Here is a 14273-nt window from a genome sequence, read left to right on the forward strand (position 1 = left end):
AGAATATCGATAATAGTACCCATCTCGTGGGAATGTTGGGATCATCAAATGAGACCACTCTTGTGACCTTGTAACGTGCTCAGCAGAGCACCTACCATCTTGGAAACAACGGAAGAATGTTAGCTGCTACTTTGTTTGCTTCAGCAATACTGGAATGGGCAGGGTCACCAATTTGCTTGAACTCTCAGTGCCATAGGTGATTCGGATTTGCCATTCATTGAGGAAACAAATTTGGAGTGTCGTGTGCATTCAGATGTTTGCAATTTCACTTTCTCTGCTCATCTTTCAGCGACCATGAATTAAAAAAAAAAAAAATCAAGCAGCTGGATTTCGTAACTTCACAAGAGCGCAGCTTGGCAATGTGGGATAAATAAATTTTGCGCAATAAACACGTCTTTATTAATAAAAATCTGCATGAAGCGTAAGCTGGGCGTTTCAATCGCTTTATAAAAGACTGTTCTGATGAGGGAGCATGGAGCGGACGGTTTCCAAAATGTGTCCTCGAGTCTGTTACAACATGTAACTCAATCAGAATCAACGGATTATGCAAAATTTACACAACTGGGAACCATTAACTAGCAGAGCAGGCACAGTAGCAAAATTGAACCATAGCTTGGTCGTTTTAAAGAACATAAGTGTGTTCACAAAAACTATTTTATTTGGGACCATTAAATAGCTCTTTTCAATCTCCCCTTTTTCTTGTGGGTTTTTATAAGGGTGCTGGTGGTTTAGGTTTGGGGAAAGAAAAGAAGCCCCGCCCCCCACGCCACCCCCACCCCCTTTTTTTTCTCCCAGGGGCTGCTAGCAGCTGCGGTGGGAAAGGCTCCACTCGCCTGCCTTGGTATAAGCGATTGTCTGGTGTGTGCTTCGGGGGGATCCGCTGTGGTTGTTGCCTGCCTGTTCTTATCGAAACTCACCTTGTGTTGACAGGGGACGCCCCCTTCCAGTGCTGGCTCTGTAGCGCCAAGTTCAAAATCAGCTCGGACTTGAAAAGGCACATGCGCGTGCACTCGGGGGAGAAGCCTTTCAAGTGCGAGTTCTGCAATGTCCGCTGCACCATGAAGGGCAACCTCAAGTCGCACATCCGCATCAAGCACAGCGGGAATAACTTCAAGTGTCCGCACTGCGACTTCCTGGGTGACAGCAAAGCCACCCTCCGGAAGCACAGCCGGGCGCACCAGTCGGAGCATCCCGAGAAGTGCTCCGAGTGCAGCTACTCGTGCTCCAGCAAGGCCGCGCTGCGCGTGCACGAGCGCATCCACTGCACCGACCGCCCCTTCAAGTGTCACTACTGCAGCTTCGACACCAAGCAGCCCAGCAACCTCAGCAAGCACATGAAGAAGTTCCACGGGGACATGGTGAAGAGCGAGGCCGCGGAGAGGAAAGACGCGGGCCGACAGAGCGGCCGGCAGGTGGCCAAGCTGGACGCCAAGAAGACTTTCCACTGTGACATATGCGACGCCTCGTTCATGCGCGAGGACTCGCTCCGCAGCCACAAGAGGCAGCACAGTGAGTACAATGAGAATAAGAACTCGGACGTGACGGTCCTGCAGTTCCAGATAGACCCCAGCAAGCAGCCGGCCGCGCCCCTCACCGTGGGCCACCTGCAGGTGCCCCTCCAGCCCAGCCAAGTGCCCCCGTTCAGCGAGGGCCGAGTCAAAATCATCGTGGGGCACCAAGTGCCGCAGGCCAACACCATCATCCAGGCGGCGGCCACCGCGGTGAACATCGTACCCCCCGCCTTGGTGGCGCAGAACGCCGAGGAGCTCCCCGGGAACAGCCGGCTGCAGATCCTGCGCCAGGTCAATCTGATCGCCCCTCCTCAGCCCTCGGGGTGTCCCAGCGAGGCGGGCGCGATGAGCCAGCCCGCGGTCCTGCTGACCACTCACGACCAGGCCGACGGCGCCACTCTGCACCAGACTCTCATCCCCACCACCCCCGGCAGCCCCCAGGAAGGCTCCGGCAACCAGACTTTCATCACCAGTTCGGGAATCACGTGCACGGACTTTGAAGGCCTTAATGCCTTGATTCAGGAGGGGACGGCTGAAGTGACCGTGGTGAGCGACGGAGGGCAGAACATCGCGGTGGCCACCACGGCGCCGCCTATCTTCTCCTCCTCCTCCCAACAAGAACTGCCCAAGCAGACTTACTCCATCATTCAAGGGGGAGCCCACCCGGCCTTGCTCTGTCCGGCGGATTCCATACCAGATTAGTACCTAAAAACCAAAAGAAAGGGGGAAATGGAGTGACAAAAACACGAAGTCCTAAATAGAGTTCTGTGAGAGGTTTGCTCTTAATGTTTTTAAGGGTTGTTGTGAAACCCCTCCCCTCGTAATAAATTGTAATTTTATACTGCTTACTATAATTTTTTAAATGCTTGTGATCACGTTGAGACCACCTCTGAGTCGCCGTGTTCGGAGTGTTCTGACTGTTGGCTGTCCCCGAGATGATTCCAGTCAGGGGTTGGAATTCAAGGCAGTGAGTAGTGAATACGTTTTTTTGTCCGGCTTGATTTCCCAGTTCTGAGAAGGGTTTTTTCCAATCTCATTAAATTTGTGTGGGAGATGGGAGACTTCCCAACCTCTCTGAAGTCATCGTTCTGAAACATCCTCCCTCCAAGTCTGGGCTATTACTGTTTTAGTACATGGATACAAATCGATCGGCATGAGGACCATTTTCTACATAATGTTACATGGATACTTGACCCCCACCCCCCCAAAAAATGTCTAGTGCTAATGAGAAAAAACGGAATGGTTTCCTAATAAATTGATATGTGAGTAAAATATACAGAATGTTAATGATTTTTTTAGAGTCACAGTATGCCTGGAGCATAGCGGGGTGTGAATTATCCTATAACTAAAGGGAATTTGAAGAAGCAAAGGCTTTTAGTCCTCTGAGCGATAGGATGCAAATGTCTTACCACCTTCACACTCGACTTAAGTATGCCTCGTGCTAAAGTGACCCAGTGATACCATTTCCATTTTGAAACTTGAGATTTCTGCTTAGATGCAAATATGATGTGAGTTCCTATTAACATTTAGGATGGCTTTCTAGGATACTGTTGTTTTTAAGTATCAGTATGTGTGCCATCCCAGGGACAAGACGAACGGGACTGGAAAAGCACCTGCGTTTTTCAGAAGCCCAGGCTCTATTGAGGAAAGGGGAATTCAAATATTACTGTTTTAGAATTAAAATGCTGTTTGATCGGTAGGTGGCGCCAGAGAGCAAGCTAGAATTACCCACGCTTGTGAATTGCCCAAAGCCCTGAACCAGTTATCTCTGATTTCCAGCCTCTACCAGGATCTTCAACTCACCGTGCGTGGGCTCTTAATACATATTGAATGACTGAAACATGCTCTCACAGAGTGTCAGCAAGGATAGGTGAGGAAAGCGCATTTAAATGTTACAAGAAACCTTGCATTATTTTTTAAAGATTTTATTTATTTATTTGACACCGGAGGAGAGAGCACAAGCAGAGGGAGCAGTAGGCAGAGGGAGAGAGAGAAGCAGGCATCCCACTGAGCAAGGAGCCCCAGGGGGTGCTTAGTGCCAGGACCCTAGGATCATGCCCTGAGCCCAAGGCAGTCACTTAACTAAATGAGCCACCCAGGTACCCAGAAAACCCTTACATTTTTACCAGACCCCTCATCACTTTGACTTTCCTAGCACACAAACATTAAAATTCTCGTGCAGATTAGCTCACTTTTACATAAAGATATTACCCATCCTCTCTCCCCTTTTCTTTGGTAATAACAAACTAAGGAAATACACAAAAGGCTATGATGCAGAAACCTTCAGGGTTTGCCTATTGGAATAGGAAAATCAGCTTCCCTTAGGAAATAGCTGTAAAGTTAGAGTTGTCTCCTTTCTTTGATCCTCAGTATTTGAACACGGGGCGGGGGGATTGCCACAATTTATTTTCATATTAGCGATGGTAATAATGAGTCATTAACTGGTTTGGCAAGAAAATGAAAAAGCTTGCAGCTTGCTGGTTAATATTTTAATAATTTCACTGCTTTAGAATTATTGCTACAGCTCTTTTTTTTTTTTAACTGAGAAGGAGAGCACTAACTGGGGGTGTGTGGAGGGGCAGAAGGTAAGGGAGAGAGAAACTTAAGCAGGCTCCAACACCAGCGCAGAGCCTGACATGAGGCTCTATCTCAGGACCCTGAGATCATGACCTGAGCCAAAACCAAGAGTCAGATGCTTAACTGACTGCACCACCCAGGTGTCCTGCCTACAGCCCCCCCCCTTTTTTTTTTAAGATTTTATTTATTTATCTGACAGACAGATCACAAGTAGGCAGAGAGGCAGGCAGAGAGAGAGGAGGAAGCAGGCTCCCCGCCGAGCAGAGAGCCTGATGTGGGGCTCCATCCCAGAACTCTGGGATCATGACCTGAGCCAAAAGCAGAGGCTTTAACCCACTTAGCCACCCAGGCGCCCCCTGCCTACAGCTCTTAAAGAAACTATTTAGCTGTTCAGTTTTAGCCAGGAAATTTCTATTGTCGTGAACCTACTTTCTAGATCTTTCTTTCCAGAATGCCCCTTTCTTCAAATTTTAAAGGACTTTTTCTTCCTGATTAGAAATGTAATGTGCATTTCAAGATGAAAAACACATTATATTATTTTAAAAAATTAAAGTTGGGGCACTTGGGTGGCTTAGTTGGTTAAGCATCTGACTCTTGGTTTCTGCTCAGGTCACAATCTTGGGGTCAAGGGGCCAAGCCCCACCTCGGGCTCTGCACTCATTGTCAAGTCCACTTGAAATTCTCTCTCCCCCCTTCCCTTCCCCCCACCCCGTGCACACCCTCTCTCTATAAATAAATAAAATCTTTCTTTCAAAAAATAAAAACTTAAAAATTTTGAAATTAAAGTTACTAGTAATCTTACTATCCAGACATAAAAACTGTGACCATGTTGATGGATTTCCTTTTTTAATGGACTTCCTTTGTTTCTATGTTATGTATGTATGTTTTCTACTCCGGTTACAGAATTGGGTTTGAATCAAGCATACTATTTTCTGTTTATATATTTCCTTTTGTATATTTATATCCCCAGCTAGCTGCTTCCCTCCATACACACCTATACATGCTTCCACATACACTCACACACACAGAGTTGGATATTTTTTAACAAACCACAACGGCAAAATTTGTTCCTTATAATAAAGGAACTCTATGCAGAATTGTACAAAAACCAAGCCAGTCATCTCCCAAGGTTCGTAATGTTAAGTTTTCTCCATGTACATACTGACTTACACAGACTCAAAACAATCATGTAGAAAAGGTCTTTCCCTATTTTTCTAGTATTGTACCATACTGCTTCTGCTCTTACTATCCATGTATGCACACGACTGTGGGTGAATACATCTGTCTCTAATGTTTTTCTAAGCAAAAGGTAGTAGTGGAGACATACCGTGCATTATTCAACTCCCTGCTCATGGATACTCAGGTTAAAAACAGTAGCAATCACTCTCCTGCACAATTGCCCACATTCAGTTGTGCTTTTGGAGTTACAGTGAGTGTCTGTAGTTCGTACTTGCGTATGGATTCAGATTGCTTTTTTCGAAATGTTGCCTCCTCCGTGATGCGGGCCCCAGCTCTCACCAGTCCTGGCTGTTAGCAGTCTTTCCAAGTTTTGTCAGTCAGTCTGACTAATAAAATACGCCATCTGGGCTCTGTCCATTTCCCCTGCTGGCGTTTGGATCTGCATTTCTGTGACATCTCTATATAGACTTGTTGATCATTGGCATTTTTCTTGTCTGTGAACCTAAAACGCATTCTCCATCGTGTTTCTCCTTGGATTGTTGTACACTGGGAACACAAACCCCATGTCTGTCACAATTTCTTCCCTCCTGTCCTTTGTCTTCTGACTGTTCCTGTGGTGCTGTCACCTCATAGAAAGAACTCTCTTTTCCTATAGTCAGCCTTCGGGTGCCTCACTTAGAGCTCTTGTTTTTTTTCTAGGATGATCACCTCTTCCCCTGAGATGAAAAAAAGGCTTTGTTTTTTCTTTAATATATGTGTTGTTTGTTTTTAGTTAGCAACTTACTGCAGCAAAAACTCCATGCCCATATGACATGGGAATTTGGGAGCCCACCTATGCCAGGACCATTTTTTAAATAAAATATTATTTTCCTTTCCATGGAAATCCTAATTTCACCTATAAATGGAAGTTCTCGAATATACTTAGTTCTGTTTCTGGAAGCTCTGCTGTGTCTCACTGATCTATATCTTCTCTGGTTTGCCAGCAGCACACTTTTTATTATAAGAGCATTAAGACGAGCCTGACTGTCTTTTAGGATCACAAAGCCTCCCTCTAGCTATTCTTTTCCAGAATTTTCATAGCAATTCCTAGATATTCATTTTCAAATGAGCTATCATTTTATCCAGTAGTTCTCAAGGGCCCCCCCAAAAAAACCTTTTGAGAATTTGTATTAGAAATGGATCCATGTGATGTTGAACTTATACAAAGAATGACTTTTTAAAATATGTTAAATCTTATACCCAAAAACCTTTATTCAAATCCTGGGGTAACCATTATTCATATAGTTTTCTTCATATACAATCTGTTCTTACAATATTAGGCCTATATTTCCTTATTATTCTATCATTTTATTATAATTATAAATAGGATTTTTCCATGTTAAAATAGTTGCAAACATATAATGAAAAGCTGTATTTGGTGTATTTGTCTATATTGAGCTCCCTTAGCAAACATTCTTATTAATTGGGGCGCCTGGCTGGCTCAATTGGTAGAGTGTGAGACTCTTGATCTTGGGGTTGTAAGTTCAAGTCCCATATTGGATGTAGCAATTACTTAAAAACAAAATCTTTAAAAAATTTTTCTTATTAATTAACAATACTTATTTATTAGAAACTCCTGGTCTCTGACAAATATAACTTATAATGGTTATGATACAGTCATCTCATTTCCAAGTTGTTTTTTCTTGTAATATTTATACTATTTCAATTGTTTCCTTGTCCCATCAAACAAAGCTGATACAGCTGACATCCTTTTGTGTCTCAGTTTTAGTATGAACGGCTTCAGAATTTCCTGGGTTAATATAAATGCACTGACCCTTTGAGTGGTGGTTTTTCTAGGACCTGGGTCTTTTTCTTCTACGGCCATTTTCACTTAGAGTTTGTATCAGGGTAAGTTGCTGAATTGTATCAAATACCTTTTCAGTATCTTTTGACAAGTCCTTGGGTTTGGGACTGAAGTCTGTGGATGTAGTGAATTTGTATAGCTGGTACGAATCACCTTGCATTCCTGAACAAGCCGTGGGTCGTGTTGGCTTATTCTTCTAACAAACACACTGCTCGGTTTGCAATTATGGTATTTCGCTTGAAAGTTGTACGACTCTATCCATAAGTGCAGTTGATCTCTGGGATTTTTTTTCAGGCTCTGATTTTTGCTTGTTGGTTGTAGGTGATGCTACTCTGAAAATAAATTGGGGCTCTTCCCTTCTTTTTCAGCCATTTAGCAATAGCTTCGCCATGTCGGGAATGATCCATTTATGATGTAGTCTTCGTCCCTCTTCTGTGGCCCATGCTTAAAAAAAAAAACTTTCCTACTTTTTCCACAACGACCAGTCTGCATTTTACAGCCCATGTGGCTCAATATTGGTCATTTTTATTTTGCAAAATGAAAAATTACTCACTTTGCTCTGAATTTTACATTCCGTTTAATATCCTCTTAAAGTGAGTTTTAAATCTTTGGCATTTTGAAGTGTCTGTCGGCTTTCTTATGGCTGTTGGTTTCGGACGGTAGTGGTCTCAGATCCGGGCAGGGTTTCTGTTTTTGTTTTCTTGTATTGTCAGTCTTCTCCTTAGTTTGTCAAAGGGTTTGTCTATTTTTCATTTGTATTAAAGTAAAAGCAAAACTATTCATGTGGAAGCTTTTGCTGTTAGTTACTCAGTTTTCCCTCCTCCATTTTATTCATTTCGGCTTTTCTCTTTTTAATTAATCTTCTTCCTGCTTTTCTTTCTGTTTATTTTGTTATTCTAAGTTCCTCTAAGTTCGATGATTTTGAGGCTTTCATGATGAAAGCATTTAAAGCTACGTATTTTCCACGGTGACTTAACCCAATGTTAGAAATCATTTTTTTAAAAGTTCCAATCATGAGTATCCTACAAATGTAAAATGTTAATGGGTGAACTGTCATGAAGATATTAATGAGTGCATTGGTTTCAGCAGGCTCCAACAGGCTCCAACAGGCTCACAGGAGAATTCAGCGCATGTCCAGTTACATAGGCAGCCAGAAATTCACACGCATACAGAGCGGCTCAGGTGTCTCCATGGCAACCTCCGGACTTTCCGTCGGGACAAAGTGCATTCACGTTTCTGTGGATGAGTTGTTTGCCTTATTATATGTTTCTGTGCCTCAGAAGGTTGTAAACTATCTCAAAAACAATGAAAGGCACAAATGTCCAAAGAATTAGATAACCCAGAGCAGGGAAGACATAGGACACCCCATCTTTCTTTTTTGCCTATTTTGGGGTCTTTCAAAAATATTCACAATAGGGGCTGCTGGGTGGCTCAGTGGGTTAAGCCTCTGCCTTCAGCTCAGGTCATGATCTCAGGGTCGTGGGATCGAGCCCCGCATCGGGCTGTCAAATAAATAAAATCTAAAAAAATTTTTTTTAATTTTTAAAAAGTTCACAAAATCCATATTCCTATAGATTTATATATGAAGTATTCTTCTTTTGTAAGTTCTAGATGCTTTGCTATTTCGTTTCAGAGTGGGTTGCTTGGTTTGGTGGGTTATAGAAAAGGACGTTTCTTATTTTTCAAATAGTTACGATGTGGAAAACTGTATTTGGAATTGTGGTTTCTGATACTCATAGGCCTGAGGATGTGATCTATGAAAATACATACACTTTGTTATTTATTAGTTTATTTTTTAGTAAGATTTTATTTATTTATTCAAGAGAGAGAGAGAGAACCCTTGGTGGGGCGGGGCAGAAGGAGAAGGAGAAGCAGTCTCTCTGCGGAGCAGGGAGCCTGGGTGCCCCTGTAATTTATTAGTTCTTTCAATGACAATGCATGTGACCAGTTTTTGCTATGATTGACAGGTATCTATGAAATAAGCATGTTAAGGAAAAAAATTAACATTCTAAATAAAATCTTTAAGGGCACCTGTGTGGCTTAGTCGGTTAAGCATCTGCCTTTGGCTTGGGTCATGATCCCTGGGTCCTGGGATCGAGCCCCACATGGGACTTCCCTGCTTAGTGGGAGTCTGATTCTCCCTCTCCCTCTGCCCCTCCTCTACTCATTCACTCTCTCTCGCTCTCAAATAAATAAATAAAATATTTAATAAATAAATAAAATCTTTTTTAAAGAGGCAGTGGGGCGGGGCGCCTGGGTGGCTCAGTCCATTAAGGGCCTGCCTTCGGCTTAGGTCATGGTCTCCGTCAGCGTCCAGGAACTGAGCCCAGCATCATACCGTCCATCATCCATCAGGTCCCTGCTCAGCGGGGAGTCTGCTTCTCTTTCTCCCTCTGCTCTCCGCCGCCCGCCCCCATAACTCATGCGCACTCTGTCTCTCAAATAAATAAAATCTTTTATAAGAAAAAGAAGAAGCACATTGACTTAATTATTCACTTCTCATCTTTTCTGTCTGATAAAGTTTGAAAGAAGTATTTGTAAACCTCTCGGCATGGTTGTCTTTCTTTTAAACCAAGCTTTTCTTATATCTACTAGGGTGTTTTGTTTTATTATACCTTGCCCCATGTTGTTTGAGGTGTATGAGTTCGTGGTTATTATATGTTCTTTGTCGGTTTTACCTTTTTTTCCTTTTTTCTATACCTATTCTTTCCATTCAGTAGCTTTTGACCTTACATTATACTTTATCTCTTGATAACATTCTAAGCCCTGCTTTATATTTATTTACATTTATTTTTATACATTTTATACATTATTTTTATACATTTATACATTTATATTTATTACATTTATTTATTTACTCTTGCCTACTCTGTTATTTAAGATATTTCTTTTATCAGCTTCCCTTTGTCTTGGATAGGAGAAGTCACACTGTTTGCTTTTATCATAGTCACATAGACTTCGTACATTCACTTCTGTCTTACCGAATATTTACTGTTTATTAAACTTCATGATTTTTTTCTCTCTTTTTCTTTCTAGCTATTTCCTCTTCTCTTGAAAGTTCCTGCCTGTGTCTCCATTCTGCTAACAGTTACTTTCCAAACTTTACCAATTATTTGTAAGTTCACTTTTCTCTAGTGCCGTCTCAAATATAAATAGTGACCATGCCCCCACCTCCCACTGAAAAGTCTCGTTCCCCCATGACAGGAGGCCTTTGAACCTCATCTCTTGCTGCAACCCCCTTCTCCCCAAATCCCAAATTTTGCTAAGACAGTTCATGGGCTTCTTTCCAAGCTTCCGCTAAGTTTTGTCCTGTGGTTTGTCTCATAATTCCTGTGTTACCTTCACCCACTTAGATCTGGCCAAAGATGACAACGGTCATTGTCTGCCATCGTTTCTTACATATTCTTCCTCTTCCCTGTTTCGTGTCTTTACTCTGATCTTACCGTCATTCTGTGAGAGTGAGTTCTTGAGTATACCGCTTAGAACGGGCACCTCGGTTGGCGTTTCTTTCATCCGGCAGATGAATGATACCTTTGGGCGTAGGATTCGGTAATCTTCAAATTCTGTTCTAGCGGAGATGGAAGGTGTAATACCCATCTCATCCAGTTCTGAGGTGCCTTAGAGCTGGTGACCCGTCATGTTGAGACAAACTGTCAGTGTTGCTAGAAAAACAAGTGGGGACTCACCTCACTCACCTCAGCCAGGCAGAATGAGAGAACCAGATTCTGAAGCTTCCAGAATAGGGAGAGGGTCTTGAACACGGGGCTTGAATGTTAGAATGTAGAAAATTATTTTGTTGCTCATCTCCTCCTAATTCTCAGCAAAAAAATTATGGTTCTGTCATTTGAAGTTTACATTTTTTATTCCTTATGACCATACAGCGCCAAGCTTTTTTATTTTTTTCTAATTGAAGTGTAATTGACATAGAATATTATATTAGTTTCAGGTGTACAGCATAGTGATTTGTTACATATATATATTACAAAATGATCACCACCGTAAGTTTAGTTACTGTCGGTCACTATATAATATTCTCTGTGCCGCACAGTAGATCCCCATGTCTTATTTATTTTATAATGGGGAGGGGGTATCTCTGAATACCCTCCACCTAGTTCATCCAGTCCCCCACCCCGCTCCCATCTGGCAACCATCAGTTTGTTCTCTGTATTTGTGAGTCTATTTTGTTTGTTCATTTGTTTTGCTTTTTGGGTTTAACATGTGAGATCATATGATATTTGTCTTTCCCTTCCTGACTCATTTCATTCAACATAATTCCCTCGAGGTCCATCCATGTGGTCACAAAAAGCAAGATTTCATTTTTTGTGGCTGAGTAATGCATACACATCACCTATATATTGTACCAAATCTTTATCCGTTCATCTGTTGATGGACACTGAGGTTGCGTCCGTATCTTGGCTGGTGTAAATCATGCTCAGTGAACACACAGGTGCCAGTGTCTTTTTGAACTCGTGTTTTCATTTTCTTTGGGTAAATACCCAGAAGTGGAACTGCTAGATAATATGATAGTTCTATTTTCAGTTTTTTTAAGGAAACTCCTCAGTGTTTTCCATAATGGTTGCAAGAATTTCTATAGAGCTCCAAGCTTTAAACACGTTTTCCATACCAGCTCCTCATTAGAAACCATTTCTGGGGGCGCCTGGCAGACTCAGTCAGAGAACCACATGAGTTTCATCTTGGGGTCATGAGTTTGAGCCCCACATTGGGTGTAGAGATTAGTTAAATAAATAAACTATTAAAAAAAGAAGGAAACAACTTTTTGGTTGGTATGCTGTAAATAACATAAATATATTATGCATTTTGATAATTATTAAATATAAGGAAAATTTTACTGGCAATAAATGTGTTGATGAGATAGATAGGCCTACTTTTGAATCAGCTTATTTACATATCCTTGATGAACATTACCTAAGAACAAATTCTTTTTTTTTTTTACCAACTGCTAGAAGAAGATACAGGTAATCTTCAGTTATTTTCTTTCTTCTTGATGTAAAGTCTGAGAAGTCTCTTCCATATAAATAAGGATATGGAGAGAGAAATTGTATGGTTACAGTGATGCTTCTCAATTATTTTAATTCCTTCCAAATGATGTGCTAGAAAATCACATAATGATCAATCATAACTAAGTGGGTCAATTTTGTGAAAAGCAAAGAACTGAAAGTCACCTGGGATTTCTCTCCCTGGGCAGGGAACACTTTCTCAACACTGACCCATGATTTCCAACATTTTGTCCTTTTTTTTTTTTTTTTTGTCCCAGAGATTTTATAGCTCCGTGCATTGATTTGGTGCAGATTATTCAAGGGGAGCCACCTTCTGGTATGTTCTTAAATGATCAATTTTAGGAAAAAGTGCATACAAAAAACGAGAACCTGATAATTGATTTCTTTAAGCACGCCCTTGAAAAATCTTTGCATGTGACGAAAATACAAGAATCTTAATGGAAGTCCCTTGTCTTAGAGCAGTGGTTCAGCTTCCGGTGTAAAGAGCCAGATAGTAAATATGTTCGGCTCTACGGGCCACATGGTCTCTGTTGCAACTGTGCACTCAGCTGTGGAACATGGAAGCCATAGGTAGTATGTAAAGGAGTGGGTGTGGCCATGTTCCAATAAAACTTTATTTATGGGCATCAAAATCTGAATCTCCTAAAATACTCACATGTCAGGAAATATTATTTTTCTTCTGTTGGTTTTTTTTTTGCAACCATTCCAAAAAAAACGTGAAAACCATTCTTAGCTTACAGATCGTACAAAGACAAGCGCTAGGTGATAGTTTGCCAGCTCTTGATCTGGACCCCGCACGCGGTAGGTGCACAATAAATATTTATTAAATAAATGGCAGTAATGATTTTCAGTGATAAAAGCTAGTACTTACTGGCTCCCAATGTGCCAACACAGTGCTGAGTGCTATACACAGTAAATTCGTTTAATGCCCCCAATAGCCCATGAGGGAAGTGCTGTTATCACTCGCATTGTGCTGAGAAGGATATGTTTCCCATCTTGCCTAGTGTAAGAATCACCTGGAAAACGTGTTAAAATGCCCACAGCCACAGCCCAGCTCTGGAAATTCCAGTACAGTGCCTCTGGCCGGGGGCCCGATAATCGGTGTTTGAAATCTAGAGCCTCTGGAGATTTTTCTGATCCAGGCAGTTAAGAAATACTAAAGTATTGAACCAGAAGCTCAGAGAACCAGAAGCTCAGCTTTTTTTTTTTAGGAAAAAATTTAAAATTTAAAAATTTAAAATTTAAAAAAAAAAAAAAAGGAGAGCTCTGCTCAGGGTCACACAGCTCTTAGCAGTAAGAGGTCTAAACCTAAAGCCAGCATCAAACCACCTGCCTTGTTCTTTTTTTTTTTTTTAAGATTTTATTCATTTATTTGATAGAGACAGAGACAGGGGAGGAGGGACAGAGGGAGAGGGAGAAGCAGACTCTCTGCTGAACAGCGAGTCTGATGCGGGGCTCCATCAGAGGACCCTGAGACCATGACCTGAGCCACAGGCAGACACTTAACCTCCTGACGCACCCAGGCCCCCACCTGCCTGTGTTCTCACCAGCATGTTTTCGGGAGTCATGACCTTCACCCAACTTGCTAAATGGCTTATGTGCAGGACTTCTCTGCCCTTCTCCCCAGGGATCTCGGTGGGATACTAAGTCGGACTGGGCAGCTGTTTCTTTCTCTCCTACGAACCCACCCCATTGTGAATGACAGACCCAATTCTGGGGCACCTTAGTTTACAGTATAGTTTGGGGAGTTCACGTTCGTGTCTTTGCTGTGAGCTTGTGCACGCCAGGAAGCCTCCGCTCTGTGCTCACCGTTGCTCGGCCATGCGCCAGCCCGCGGAGCTGGTGTCCACAGGCTGCGGTTGACTTTCCCACGGGTCCTTTTGAGGAGACCAAGAACCCAAGGGCTGTGTCCTGAATCACGGTCCCTGCCGGCATCCTCGCTACTGATGCTTTTTCTTTCTTGAATTCACCCATTTTTGGTTTGGGCTTCAGAAGAGTTCTCCTTTCGGCCAGGGGACTTCCTGATCTTACACAGGAACTGCAGGTTCAAGGAGCTCAGGCTGCACAGGGTGAACTCTTGCGGAAACTGACCCTTCACTCTTTAAAACGCTGTTTCACTGCCTAGTTCTGTGCTTTCCGCAGGCA

The 14273-nt window shown here is 42.4% G+C and overlaps 1 protein-coding gene across 3 annotated transcripts in view; it reads left to right on the forward strand.

Moving 5' to 3' along the window:
• The window catches only part of ZFP64 (ZFP64 zinc finger protein), an 88522-nt gene that overhangs the window by 27332 nt on the left and 46917 nt on the right, over window positions 1–14273 (forward strand). For 2 of the 3 annotated variants that reach the window (XM_004746179.3, XM_004746180.3), the window contains exon 6: window positions 931–2783. The exons of the other annotated variant lie outside the window; for it this stretch is intronic. In XM_004746179.3, coding sequence (XP_004746236.1) covers window positions 931–2213 — 1283 coding nt within the window. In that variant the 3' untranslated portion in view covers window positions 2214–2783. Of the gene's footprint in view, window positions 1–930; window positions 2784–14273 lie in introns of those variants that run through there. 3 annotated transcript variants of the gene reach the window in all.

This window comes from Mustela putorius, unplaced genomic scaffold (genome assembly GCF_011764305.1).
Source record: "Mustela putorius furo isolate JIRA1106 unplaced genomic scaffold, ASM1176430v1.1 tig00000592_pilon_pilon_pilon, whole genome shotgun sequence".
NCBI classification, from domain to species: Eukaryota; Metazoa; Chordata; class Mammalia; order Carnivora; family Mustelidae; genus Mustela; species Mustela putorius.